Genomic DNA, 14,837 nt, shown 5'->3' with positions numbered 1-14,837 from the left:
TCAAAGCTCCATGAAAACTTCAAAACTCGCGTCCTAAACCACCCAAACCCACTAATTAAAGACACGTTTACCCAAACTATCCCAAACCAACGATACCTAACCCCGACAAGTCTAATGGCAGACCCCCCCTGGAATCACTCGCCTTAAGCAGGTGATTCCCGACATCTCAAACCTCCTGGAAAGTACCTAAACTCTCTAACTCTTCCAAATTTAAAATCCAAGACCAACCGCCACAAACCACTACTTTTCTCGCTCCGTACCCCTACTTTTTTTCTTTCTTCGTTCGCTCTCAGTCCCACAACCACCAAAACCCACACCCCTAACCCACCAAGGCTCTTGCAGGCTACCAGCAAAGACAAAAAGCCTTAAATGGCTATGTCTGCGTCAAACATCAGGTCTAAACGCTCAAGATGAAGACGTTGATCTCTTCCGAGGACCGTGGAACGCACAATATTACAAGATGTGATAGACAGGGCTATAAAACTGGCAAAAACCGGGAAACCAGTAGGCCCAGATGGGATACATATAGAGATAATCAAACTTCGAGAAACGAACGATGGCAAACAATATCTCTTTTTGCTTTTCAAAAAAATACACGACATTGGACATATGCTAACAGACTGGCTCACGTCAACATTTGCAACTATCCCTAACAATTGTAATGCAACAATATGCAGTGAATACCGTACCATCAGCCTAATGAGACACACAGTACAAATCTTCCTGCGAACAAAATTGAAGGATAAAAAACAGTATTAGCACTGTTCAGCCTACGTCCTCGTGTAGAGATGCTAATTAACCGCCCAGTGAATGTGCTTCATAGATTTTGAAAAGGCCGTCGATGGAGTAGGACATGATAAGATGATGAAGATTATCCAGAAAGCAGACATTGATGACAAAGACCTACGGATCATGAGAAACCTTGCCTGGCATCAACGAGCCGTCAGTGTGGACCATAATGTCGCAGAGGAGGTAGAGACACGAAGAGGAGTGCGGCATATTCAGAGTTTATTTTCAGGAAAGCACTAGAGAACATTGGGATCAAGGATAATGGCGTAAATACAAATAACCTAAGACACGCAGATGATACGTTGCTGCTTACCAGTAGTCAAGAAGATCTACATATGCTGGTCGACAGTGTGTCCATCGTCCGCGATGAATATGGACTAAAGCACAACACCAAAAGACTAAGTATAAGCTAGTCAGCAAAGTTCCTGTGCATCAAACAGCTATTACAGCATATGGCATTTTAATTGAAAAGATCTACAGTATCACCTATCTCGGATGCAATATAAGCGACAACTGGGATATGAGCAAAGAGCTTAGAATCCGTATAGAGAAGGCAAGAGATGCGTTCTTAAAAATGAGAAGGGTAATTTGTGGTCGGAGTCTTAGCAACAAACTGAAAATATCCAGAAAGATACGCAATTCTTCAGCGTATAATACCAAAGAAAATAGTAGGAAGAAAATGGCCAGGCCGGGGATAAACATCCTGGCTAAAGAACCTCTGCGATTGGTTTAATAAGTCCACCACATCCCGATTTCTCGCGGCAGTCAATAAAGTGATAATAGCCAGAATGGTAGTCAACGTTCGGTAACGGACACGGTACTCAAAGAAGACGACGATGCAGGAAGAGACTTGGTAGAGGAGATGTTTTGGTATTCAGACAACTGCTAATCCAAGGAGTACGTGTCGTAAACACAAACGATTTTGTTTGCTTCATATGATCATTTGTATTACACACTCCGAAGCAAAGGAACTAAACTATAGCACTGTTATTAACGGTGTAAGGCTTCAATATTTTGAACCAAACTTTGAACGGAAAAATAATTTCTAATTTTCTAATCAAAACATGCACACTTCTAAATCGACACTGTATAATATGTAGTTCAATAGAGCGGAAGTCGTAAAACTGTAAGTCTCTTAATTGGATTACGACATCAAATAATGGCAAAAATATGCTGCTATAAACTTCTGATCATTTAAGCTCAACCACGAAAGTTATCGCAAGATATATACATATGTATGTCAAAGTGACAACATAATTAGTAGAAATGATCTAAAAGCGAATTGATAATGGATCAATTTCTGGGATGTTACTTAGATGGCTTCAACGGAAGTGCAAGAAATAGTTTGCATGATAGGCGAAATCGCAAGCAGATGGTTGACTACATTAATACTTTAATTCAGGGATGTGCAGGAGGTATTTCCATTGGCTTGCAAATGTATGCAGTATATTTAAGTTTGAGAACTACCTTGTGAATTAAATATTTTTGCGTAAATGTATTTCATGAATGGCTTAAATGCTGCCGTAATAATTCAACTTTCAAAATGTATGTAACACAATCAAATAATTGTTTATATAGCAGCCAATAACGATACCGAACAAACATGCAAAGAGGCAATCACCACTTTACTGCTACACCACGATAAAACGAAGAACGCTAACGGTACCGTGTGCATGATGGGAAAGTACCACAATATTCTGTACGTCGCTGTCAAGTTATGTTATTTGTGGCAATTGCAAGATGCAGGTAATTCATTTAGGCTATCAAATACAAATTTTCTACTATTCGATTTATAAGCGCCTTGATACAGAAGATAAGTAAATTTCTACTAGAGTGTCAGTAGAATTAAACGAGGAGCTTCAATGGTTTCAATCGTATTCCATTGTAGAAACAGCTCTGACTAATTGTATTACCTACAGCTACCATCAATTCATCTAATAGTTTAACTGACCGTGTCATTAAATAGCTACTGAATCGCCACAAATTCGTAGCTTTAAAGATTGAACTAGTATAAGATCCATATAAGATATATTTCCTTGAAACTAGAGATCCCTAGAAATATTTTTACTTAATGACTTATAATATTTTGAGTTAACTATGACTCATGACTCTTACACCGTAAATCTTAAGAATTAATATCTATAGGCTGAAGACAAAATCTGAAACTCAATTCTTATGACTTCTGACCAAACATCTACTGCTCGATTCTGCTGTGGCTTCTTTTATAGTTAACTCATGGTGAATCATAGCAGAAACGATACTACGTCTTATTTTATAAGAATAGTTGGCATAAATGGCGATATCATTTTAGTCATGAGTATTTTTTTCTCAGACAGAGTGATTTAAATTTGGCGTCATTCCTTTGAAGGGGTAATAGGGGTGGAAAAGTATTGAAATTTTTTTTCGAAATTGCTAGAAGATATTAACGGTTGAAAATCGAATTTCAACTTTGTTATTAAGCATTATTTTGAAACTGTTCCATGTTTAATTGGTTATGCTACCAATTGGAATTGGAATATTTAAGCATTCAAAAAGAAAAAAATACTTAATACTTAATAAGTTAATTATACTTAATAAGTTCTCTTAAAGTCAAAGCGGCAATGATGTTTTTTGTCCTTGTGGTTAGCCCTTGTCAATAATAGCAATAATTTGTCAAACTGTGACTTAGGTACTTTTCTTGCTCCTTTCACGACTTTGCGAATATGCGATTAGTTCAGTTCAATAAATACCGGCTACATTCCTACCACGTATGTAAGATACCCATTGTGCATATTAAGGTGATTACACATGCACTTGTTTGGAGTTACAGACTCAAATGTATGATTTTCTAATTTGTAAACAAATTAATAATAATAGGTTCCGTCATTCAACGATTCCTGTTGAATTTAGCGTTTATTCTTGTATACCTTATTGTCACTTTCTCTATTTATCCATGTTTACCGGAATTTTAAATAATTACGAAGTAACAGGTATTTACGTAATGTTGATTCCGCAGACTACCTTGAAAAACATTGTTGCCGTTTTTCTAATACAGTTTTTTGCAAATTTCTCAGTTTTTGATAACAATTAATTTTTTTTACTGTTTTTTCTGTACTCCTAAAACACTCCCACACAACACCACCAGAGGAATGACGCCAATTTTGAATTACTCTGTATTTACCTATGCTTCTATATCCTCAGTTAAAAATACACACACCGGCACGTGAGATTTAGAAGATCCCGGAAGCAAATATCAAATTGTTTAAGAATATCATAGGGGTTGCCTATTTTAATGCAAGTTAAGTGTTTTGCTAAACCATCAACTTGGAAATTGGAATGGCCTTTTAGAGAAAAAAATTATATGCAAGAAAGAAAACGATCTTTAGAAAAAGTGATGCGAATGGTTTTGACTAGTTTTATGATCTTCGTAGAGCGTCAGCAATTCAAATGACAATATAATGCATCTTTAATTTTGTATAGAATTGTTTATATCAAATATTCGCAAATCCTGAAATGTGTCACTATCAGCTCGGCTGACGCAACTTAAGATCATCTATAAAACCTGAGAGGAGTAAGCTCATCTCTTCAAGAAACAAGAGTGGAAATTTACGCTCCGCCTTTCTGTGACTTTGCAATGAACATAGTCCTTTGACTACATTTTCACATACTTCCCTTTTTCTTTGGACGGAATATCTTCTGTTGTGCCTAATATACGAGGGTGGTTTGAAAAGTCCGTGCAAAGTCAGAGAGAGAGCACCACCTGGAGCCTACATAACTTATTTTCCGTAAGTTGCATCTCTTGGAAGAACACACACCCAGTTTCAACCAGATCGGTTTAATTCTTGGTTAATAGTGTTTGGCGTTTGTTTGGGACGAAGAAATCGAGATATTTTCAAAACATGGCCGAGGAATAATTTAAATAAACGGCAAAGCGCCTCAAGGGACTAAAGAGAAGCTTGATTGAAATATTACAGTGACTCTACACCTTCAATTAGAACAGTTTATAAGTGGTTTAACAATTTTTGGAGTAGCCATATGACGACTGGACGACCTGCTTCTGCTACTACTCCAGAGCTCATTGATAAACTCAATGATAATGTAGTGATGGCTGATAGAATAGTGAAGGTGCGTGAGACTGTTGGTGATGTAGTCATCTGGAATGAACGGGTACATAATATTTTGCACCAATATTTGGACATGAAAAAGATATCCGCCAGATGGGTGCGGCGATTGCTCACGATTGGTCAAAAACGAAATTTTGTGAGCTGTTGCATGGACGGTTTGCAGATTTTGCAGCGCTATCCGCAGGACTGTAACCGTCGTTTTGTGACTGTGGGTGAAACATGGATTGATCACTACCCTCCTGAGACCAAAGAACAGTCCAAACAGTGGGTTGGCAAGGGGGAATCTGCACCAAAAAAGACGAAGACAGTTCCTTCGACAGGGAAGGTTATTGCGACTGTCTTTTAGGACTCACAAGAAGCAATCTTCATTGATTATACCGAAAAGGGTAAAATTATTACATGTGCATACTATTAATCGTTATTGGACCGTTTGCAAACTGAGATGCAGGAGAAACGTCCACGATTGGTCAAGAAAAAAACCTTCTCCATCACGAAAACCCTTCAGCTTACACCTCAGCAGTTGTGGCCGCAAAATTGATGGTTCAAGTAGGGTTCCAACTCGCTCCACATCCAGATTTGGCTCCTTAGGACTATTACTTGTTCCCCAAAATGAATAAATGGCTGACGGGGAAAATATTTTACTCAAACGAGGAGGTGATGGCAGAAACGACTATTTTCTGTCTCTATTGCCTATTTTAAAGACTTGGACAAATCGTATTATTTGGAATGGATCAACAAACTAGAGCATCGCTGGACGAAGTGTATTAGTCTAAAAGGAGATTATGTTAAAAAGTAAAAATGATATATCCTAAAAATTAAGCACTTTTAATTTTTTTTCATTTCATTTTTGCACGGACTTTTCAAACCACCCTCGTATGTACTTTATAGTTTTTCACAATGTTCTAATATTTGAACGTCTGTGGGATCTGACTTGGTAAAGATAGCATCCTTTAAGTATCATTAGATTAAGGTATTTTTTAACTAAAACTTAGGGTAACAACATTGTATATTAAGGTCAGTCACTTTACTGTAAACACTTACTCTGATTGTTTTTGAAGAATTGGTGTGCAAACTATTGACAGGAATTTATTCATGCGAGCAAACGTTCGAGCGCATTTTCATTGGAGCGATTTTTGGTACTAAGGCTCCTCATTTCATTGCTGGTAAGCGAATGTATCATTCAAGTTGGGCAAGCAAATGAAAACGATTCAATAACGTTTCAGGGTGGAAAAGCGATTTTGATGATCAAGAGGAAAATGTTAGGGGTGTTGTCTATTTTCTAGATAAAGCTAACAAAGGAAAACTGATGCTTCCCGTCTTCCGAAACAGCCTACCAGAAAATATTAGGTATCTAACACAAAATGCATCTCTACATTTTGGGAACATAAAACATTTGTTACGAAAACATACGAGTGAAGTTTTAACCTAAGTTAGGATTTGCCTAAAAACGTTTTTCTTAGGTTCCTAGACATTCCTATTGATAGTTGCGCCAAAGCCTCACCAGTAAAGTTATGCATTCAATTGGGTCTTCCCGACAAATTACTCATATTCCTAAGATTTGGAGCGCAAATAACTGATCTTTCTGATGAGTTAAGTAATTTCCAATATATTCTAAACAGGTAATACTGCGTTTATACAATATTTAATTTCCTAATATCTAGTCTTCTATTTTGGCAATACGGTTTTCGGCAGACTTTCTGAATTTAACCACTGCTACCCATACAATATAGTGGCTTGCTTGCAAATCCTGTTAAGAGTTGTTCCAACAATAAATATATCAAAAGCTCCAATAAGCTGTGATAAAACGGAATCTATTCTAATCAGAGAAATTGTTGCCGAAACTTATAATGACTTGCTGGAAGATGGTATTCTACCACGCTCAAGGTAATTTTACTTAATCTGAGTGGTATAAGTTTCTATTACCTTTGTATGATAGGTGCGGATTTTTTCCTCCAGAACTAAAGCATATTTGCAGATGCGCTATTAGGCAACAATTATGGAAAAATTTTGCACTACCAGCTGGAATACGACAACTTCCATTACCAGAGAAAATGTGGAGATATTTGGATATCCTTGATGACTAGTTTTTAGTCATTAAGCTATCATTATGAGGAACATTTAGAATCCAAATGCTTGCTAAGTCGCAGCTTTACTAAGTCATTTAAACGCTTTCCAATTTAGCAATATCTTCAATTTCAAATTTTGCTTTGTAAATAGTAAAAACACATATGATTAAATCTTTTTTATTCCATTCGCTTACCTGTAAGCATCCTCCGACACGTTGATTTTTCCAGGGTCTCCTGTAGTTTCAGTTCTGCTTGTTAAATTTACGGTATTACCATAAAGGCAGTATCTCGGCATTCTCTGACCAATCACACCGGTGACCACTTCACCAGAATGTATTCCAATCGTAATCCTCTAATAACATTTTATTGTTATAATAGGGATTGTTAGTATAAAAATAACATCTTAACGATTATTACTTAATTAATTAATACAGCGATCCTGCATCTAAAAATATTTATTAAGACTAGATTATGGGTACAGCTGCTTCCATATATTACCATGGTCTACGCATATATGAGTGGAATAATGTAAATGTTATGCGTATGCGAATGCCCCATTCGTCTATCTAGATTTTTGGAAAATGTTTGTTTGGTAATTTGCGCATTTAGAAGAAACCATAGTTCTGGCTTTTACAGAAAACTTTTTAATGAACGTTAATATGTGTTTGTTCTGCTATTTAACTGCTGTCTGCAACGGCATATTAAAGTTTTTAGCCGTGTAGCCGAGATTCCGTTGGAGACGCATTGCATCATATTATTGGAAACTCTTCCTCACACGTGAATACAGCTAATTTTCTTAAAAGCTTACAATTCACTGTTATTTCTCGGCTGTGTAAAAATAGCTAATCTCTAATTATCGCTTATAAAATAACCAGTTTCTTCTATTCAATTTATATGCTATCATGTGTTATTGTCATCTATTGGTTTGAAAAATATATAAGATATTTTAAAATTAGGTATGTTTAATGAGCAACGGCACTCAACTTCACGTTCTTATGTTTTGTTGTTAATATGCTATTGTTTTCACCATTCGCTTTGTCCGTAAAATGTGCTACAATTATACATGCTACAATTTTGCTGTGACAAGGAGCAGACTTTGATTTTGATTTTCATTTAATTTTTATTATATAGATACAAATTAAATTGTGTTATCATTTACTTACCACTGGTTCTCCGTCGAAAACTACAGAACTCCCTAAGTCCATCATATCCAGTGCAAGCTTCGCAATATTTTTGGCGTGTGTTTTACTGGGATTTGGAAGACCACTGACTGCCATGTATTTATCTCCTACTGTTTCCACCTAAACATGTTAACGTTGAATACTTGTTCTAAATTCTGATTTGTTATGGAATAATAAATACCCATGTAGTAAACAAAATTATGCTCCAATTTTTAATGGCGTTTTTTATAACAATTTGTATTGGTATTGATTGGTGAAGATTCCTATGTTAATTATGCTTGGCCAAATATACAAACTAGTGCTTGTCGATGGTTAAAATGCAAAACCTTATAAGTCTTTTTTTTTTTAATTTACGGGAGAAGTGAAAAACGGTTACAGTCTTTAATTGAGAAATTTGAACACGCATTTTAATTAAAATAATGTGATATGGCAAAGCATTTCCTGGGGATATACATCCTTCTTTTAAATTTTTGTTTATTAAAAAAATAAACCTACGTACGAGGTTACTACTACCTACTTTCAATATTTAAACTTTTTGCAAAAACTTACGAGGTTTTGTAACGCAATATCAATTTCTAAAAACAAAAATCAGCCTGTTAACAATAATCATTAAATATGTTGGTTAACTAAAGAAAACGACGATTACAAAAAATATACTAAGTACGCTACTAAATCATGTAGTTTTTCTATTATTGAAAGGACATTTTTCCTTAACTTTTATGGAACTGATCTTAGGTGAATATTTTTATTCGCTAATAAGGCTCTCATAAAATGGTCTGTAGAGCTCCGGGATAAACTGTTTTAATTCTTGGCGGTGTTGGAACGGATTACGTTTGATTTGTAGCGCTTTAGTATACAACGAGGGAACCATGATATCAATGTCTTCATTTCTTTGCGTACGCCTTGTAAATTGAGTCCAAGCGTCTTCATAATTCATCTTAAATTCAGTGGTGCCATCAACGCGGTACGCTAAGCATCCTAGATCAGTTACCTTTGGATCATGAGTCGTATTTCCTGGGTGAATAGAAGAATAGGAGTTTGGCACGGAATATAAAAAAAGTGTGAGGACCATAATGAACTTCATTTCCATTTTTTGTTTTATCAGTTTCTGCCCTTTGCACATAACACCCGGGCACATAAACCTCCCGAGTTTTTAATTTTCTGTCTATGCAGGCGTGATTGCAGGAGCCCTTTTTCGAGGTAATTGGTATATTTCCAAGTGTTTTGTTCTGGCCAAAGCCGATAAGGCGTTAGATAAGTTCACGTTCCGATTTTGCTATCCAGCTCCATCACTAAACTTTAAATATCAAAACCTCGTAAGTCCAATTCAGAGATTTCTGAGAAAATTAATTTTACGAGGTATTAGCAGATGGTTTTGGGGATCCCTAAAATTATTAATGGACTTTCGTAGGCTTAAAGATTATGATTTTCTGCAAGTGTGTCGAATAAAACGCTGAATGGAACAAAACCGACTTACGAAATTTTGTACTTTAACCATCGTTGTGTTAAATTTAGGTTTTGTAGCCGATATTAATGTAATTCTTGAAAGGAGAAAAATCTTTTAGCTCTTTTGTTACAAAACCGTAATCTCTGTCGGACTATTTTCCGTTTTAGGGTCTCCAGGATAAAATAAATGTCATCCATCCAACAAAAACTTATTTGTTACATGAACTTGATCCGTTTTTTATTGACGGTAAATTAAATGGCACCAAGTAGGTACGTTAAATTATTGTCAGAAAATATTATACCAAAAATTGTGAAACCGACCACAAAATATTGAAGATGTTAAGATTTGCCTGAGGCCAGAAATAATTTTAAAATCGCCTTGCTCATTGTCAGCAAGTCAATGTAAAATTCAAATAAAGAAAGGAGTATCCAGTATTTTGCACTGTTGAACAAAGGAGAGAATTTCCTCTTTGTCAACCAAATGAGGAATGTTTCTGCCCGCTGTTTTTGGGCCAGCTTTATCAGACTGATAGGGCCAAGTCAAGTTCTTTTATTTTTATTTCTTTCATTTTAAGTTAATTCTATTCTTGTAAGTTTGTCATATACAATTTTAACCATTTTAGATCGTTCGGTGCTCTTGGTGCTGTTTGCTTCTGATTTGACGAGTACGTTTTGTTTTGTTCCCTTGATTTTGTCTTCACAATATCTTCCAGGGTACTTACAGTTACTTTGTCTTTGGCGGCCCTGATGATGACGTAATTGTCGAAAGCGCTTGGCCTTAATTAATAATTAAATGCACACTTCATTACAAAAAAAACTTGTTTGATTTAATGTGGAATTATTTAAATTTAGATTTCTGTATTGTTTAGATTTCCATTGTTTTTGATGTTATAAATATAAGAATAAGAAAAACTGTTACGTGATCTATTGGAACTTTAATCGTCCTGTATGAATAATTACGCGATGTTTCAAATGGTGCCAATGATGATGTTAAAACTCAAGTCCCCAATTACAAAATCAAAATTTAATGTTATATTAACGACATTAAATACATTATGAGAAACACTGTTTTGTCAGAATTTGCGCATATGTGAATCAGGCTTTTTGTCTTTCATCTGTTGAACTTTTATTTAAAATGTTCCCTTCTGTATATTCCTCTTATAAAGTGTAAAAAATTGGAATTCTTCTAGGAAAGTTCTCAACACATTCGACTGTAAACGCGTGATTCTAAGCCTTGTTTGTACAGCACGTACAAGATAGAAATCGTCAAAGATGTTGCTCATAAATTAATTAAATTTTATTTAAGGAAGTGTCTTGAACAATAATAAGGCTGTTCTGTTTGTTCTAGTTCACTCAGTTTCTGCCGTCTGTTTTGTTATAGCGTTGACACTAAAATATTATCATAAACCATACACTGAAGGCTAATAGTCAAATGTTATTAGCTGTTAAACCATTTACGTTAAAGATGTACTCTTGTTTGTGCCCATTTGAAGCAAGTAAGAAAGCATAAGATGTAATACCCCAGTGACACCATTTCCTGCATCAAAGTGAACCTATTAAGTGCAATATACAAAACCTTATACGAACCTTGTAAATATTGGGATTTATCTTCGAGTCAGTAAGATCATCAAATTTGGTGTACAGAGTGTTCAACATTTTTACAATTTTCATAGCGCCGTTCGAGTCAGCATTTGCTGCACAATAAGCTGAAATAATATATGCGGTTAATAATGTGCACTCAATATTTTTAGTTCAAAAAATTTTTGCAATTTTATATTTGCATATAACTTCAAGGCTCCTCAGGAAATATAACCGCAGTGTTCTAAAATCTAGCCTTCTAAAACTCATCAGTTTGAAATTTTGGTCAGATACTAACAATACAAGCAGAATCTTATTTCTTTTATCGTCTTTAACATTCGCGACATATTTTTCAAAACGCACTTCCTTTATCCAAACAGGAATTCAACCAAAGCGAAAGAATTACAGGGCATAGACTTCGGGTCATAAAGCTATTAACTTTCTGTACAGTAAAATACAAATCGCCCTGAAAATACACCAGAGCTTGGGAACAAGGATGATTCAGAAATATATTGATTAACTTCTATGGGACACACGCGGTAAGCAAACGAAAGTCGTCCTGCTTGATTATTGTATAATCAAGCAGGACACACTTGATAATTGACTAAGTTAACTTGAAAGTTAACATCAGTCTGCTTAACTTGATGATTGTGGGCTGAAAAATTGATAATATCCGTATAAAAATCTTTACCCAAAACTTGAAGAATGGAATGAAAATAAGGAAAAACAAGCTTGAACAACTAACGGCAGAAATCCTAGTACAAGAATGTACAATAGTCTATAACCACTGGTTTCCAACCAAAAAAGAGACATACATAAGACAATCAGCATAATGGTGGAACGTGAGAGATGCAAATCTACACAAAACCTGCTTCCGGTATAAGATAATGTTTGTAAGAGGTAATTGTAACCAAACCCTTCCATTATCACAAAAGGACAATTCTACACTTAAAACAAAATCTGCGACCAAATAGACGAAAACATATGGGGAACTGGCTATAATATTGTCTTGAAGAAAGCCCATTTGTACCCTAGAGTTAAGTAGATGATACAAGGCAATTTTAAACTGCGAAGAAACTTCCCACGTACCGAAACGACAATAAGGGAAGCTATAGCATCAGATTGCTTACTACCGCCAATTGAGGCTGAAGAGCTCACAACAGCAATATCTCAAATTAAGAACAAAACGGCTGCTGGTTCAGATAACTCCACTAAATTCAGGCCAATCTGTCTACTGGACGTATTTGGGAGACTTTTTGAAAGAATCATTGCAAACAGGCTCTATTGCGAAATTGATGGAAAACTATCTAGCCACCAATACGGATTCAGGAGAAGCTGATCACTGATCACTGTTACAATGCAAAAGGTGCTGAAGATCGTAAATATCATCAAACCAAAGGCTCCAAATAACCGAAAACTCTGCGTAATGGTCACGCTAGATATCCGCACTGCTTTCGAATCAGCACATTGAGAAGGAATCATGCCAGCGCTCAAAGACAGGAGAGTATAATTAAATATATCGCCGCCGAATGATATCGGACTATCTCTCGGAAAGGTCAGTACTTGTTGGACGGGGCATGAGTATGCAAATGGAGTTTGGAATGGTACAGGACGCTATTTTGGGACCGATTCTGTTGAATATATTCTATAATTCTGTGCTTACAATGGAAGTACCTACTGGGACATCCATAATTGGATTCGCTGATGACACAACCGCTATCTGCAAAGCAAAAACAGAGCTGGAGCTAGTCAGTAACACTAACCCTAAGAAGAGCATGAAACTGGCAGTAGAGGAGACAGAAGCCGCAATACTGTATGGAGGCAGAAAACAGAGCCACCTTGCGGCTGGAAAACTAAGAACAAAATCGCAGTTGAAATATCTCGGAGTAGTATTCGATAACAGCTGTAAAATGAAGGAACATGTGGTGGCATAGTAGCATCAAAGCTGAAAAGCCTGTAATGGTACTAAGCAGAATTATGCCAAACCTGGTCGACCACAATCATCCAACAGGAAGACTTTAGCAAACGTGGCACATTCCATTCTCCTGTATGCTCCTATTGAGCCAAGCCATCAAGTGGGAGAAATACAGAAGACTCGTGGTAGGGGTACAACGTAGGGTGGCGCTCAGGATATGTTGCAGTTTTCGAAATGTATCTACGGAAGCTGCATTGGTACTGGCCAGAATTCCTCCCATTGACCTCCAAATTAAAAGAGATGCCTCCAGTATCAAATTGCCAAAGGAATAGAGAACAGCACCGAGTGGGCACCTTACCGAATTTCTCACCGAATAGCAGCGAAAATGATACTGGTATTGATACTAGATCTTACATAGTGGGTAGGATGCAAGTACGGAAAGATAAAATTCTACCTCTGCCAATTGCTGAGTGGACACGGATGATTCAATAGCTATCGGAATCGCTTCCACCTTAACGGCAGCGTCTTATGCCGAAGATGCCAGGTGGTTGAAGACGTAAACCACGTGTTCTTTCACTGCGAAAAGTGGAGACTGTTAATAGACGGAGCACACGAGGCAGCGGGCGTTACATTAACTAGTCATAATTGTGTGGAGTTTATGCTTATTAGTCAGGATCCTTGAAATATGTGGATATCCTGTGCGGAATAATCGTCCAAGAACCGAAAAAGGAAGAAACAAGTATGGGTTGAATGGAATACCAGTTCTCTTTGCCCGAAGTAATGCTCGCGCCGTTTAAGGAAAATGAGAAGCCATGAGACAGGAGGTTTGAGTCGGGGCGGGTCCGACACTACCTTGGTGTGCATAATGTATTTGCTCCTCTCTAAAGGAAATGTAACATGATGAGAAGTTTGCAGATTTTGAAATCTATTCAGTTCATATTCGAATACACATGTTGTCGATTGATCACTTTGTGACCATTGTCTGGGAACGCCGTTTCTTGCACTAATAATGGTATATGCTGTATTCATCCATATATTCATATTATGTGCTGCTTTCTTGTTTAATCTTAACTTAATTGTTTAAAGATATTAGACTTCGCAGGTTTTTAGAGTTTTGAATTTAAGGTATGCATCTGACATAATATGTGAATAGATATATCTTACTATATCAAGTTGAGGCAATCCCACATAGCAAAATGATATTCCCAGAATATACCTGGAAGATTCATGTGATGTACATGCATATTGCTGGGACATACATCAGTAACATTATGAACATTCCATGTATGTCCCAGGAATCTGTCAGAGGTAATACACTGAATGTTCATGGTATGTTCTGGGAATGTACATGGTATGTTCAGTGAATGTACATGTGTATGTTCTGACAATGTACTTGGTATGTTCAGTGAATATACATGTGTATTTTTGGGAATGTACATGGTATGTTCAGTGAATATAAATGTGTATTTTCTGGGAATGTACATGGTATGTTCAGTGAATGTACATGTGTATGTTCAGTGAATGTATATGGTATGTTCAGGGAATATACATACATATATGTAACGAAAGAAAAACTATACTTTATTTCCTCTTATTAGTTTATTCACATATTTAAGTATTTACTGATGTAATTTTTCAACAACAAGAGTTACTTGCAACTAATCTAAAACTAATTAAATGGATAATAAATAAATTAAAATATAACTTATAACTACGGACTAAAAATCTAAATTAACATTTTCAGCATTTTTGCCGTTGT

At 36.2% G+C, this 14,837-nt stretch overlaps 2 protein-coding genes across 3 annotated transcripts in view; one reads left to right on the top strand and one right to left on the bottom strand.

Moving 5' to 3' along the window:
* LOC109535494 (guanylate cyclase soluble subunit beta-1) overlaps positions 1-14,837 on the bottom strand; it is a 43,481-nt gene that overhangs the window by 2,969 nt on the left and 25,675 nt on the right. The window contains exons 11-13 of the mRNA XM_048670566.1: positions 11,173-11,291; positions 8,122-8,259; positions 7,153-7,310 (exon numbers count right to left, since the gene is read on the bottom strand). Coding sequence (XP_048526523.1) covers positions 7,153-7,310; positions 8,122-8,259; positions 11,173-11,291 — 415 coding nt within the window. The remainder of the gene's footprint in view (positions 1-7,152; positions 7,311-8,121; positions 8,260-11,172; positions 11,292-14,837) is intronic.
* LOC109535533 lies at positions 2,002-7,129 on the top strand. Of its 2 annotated transcripts, none has more exons than XM_048670568.1 (7): positions 2,002-2,204; positions 2,371-2,535; positions 5,951-6,055; positions 6,116-6,239; positions 6,353-6,511; positions 6,585-6,776; positions 6,829-7,129. In XM_048670568.1, the coding sequence occupies exons 1-7, from the start codon at positions 2,078-2,080 to the stop codon at positions 6,974-6,976; spliced, it is 1,020 nt and encodes a 339-aa protein (XP_048526525.1). In that variant the 5' UTR covers positions 2,002-2,077; the 3' UTR covers positions 6,977-7,129. The 2 variants fall into 2 exon arrangements, with proteins under 2 accessions (XP_048526525.1, XP_048526524.1); XM_048670567.1 differs by having other exon boundaries at positions 2,368-2,535.

Source organism: Dendroctonus ponderosae, unplaced genomic scaffold (genome assembly GCF_020466585.1).
Source record: "Dendroctonus ponderosae isolate FM_Combo_2020 unplaced genomic scaffold, Dpon_F_20191213v2 Dpon_F_20191213_1, whole genome shotgun sequence".
NCBI classification, from domain to species: domain Eukaryota; kingdom Metazoa; phylum Arthropoda; class Insecta; order Coleoptera; family Curculionidae; genus Dendroctonus; species Dendroctonus ponderosae.
The sequence above is the reverse complement of the archived record's forward strand: the minus strand, read 5'-3'. Positions and strand labels throughout refer to the sequence as shown.

Excerpts from the sequence above, each read along its gene's own strand:
- LOC109535533 (XM_048670567.1), top strand. The coding sequence starts at position 2,078 with ATGGATCAATTTCTGGGATGTTACTTAGATGGCTTCAACGGAAGTGCA. Across the intron at positions 2,205-2,367 it reads AATTCAGGGATGTGCAGGAG|CAGCCAATAACGATACCGAA; the intron begins GTATTTCCATTG and ends TTGTTTATATAG. Across the intron at positions 2,536-5,950 it reads GTGGCAATTGCAAGATGCAG|AATTGGTGTGCAAACTATTG; the intron begins GTAATTCATTTA and ends TTGTTTTTGAAG.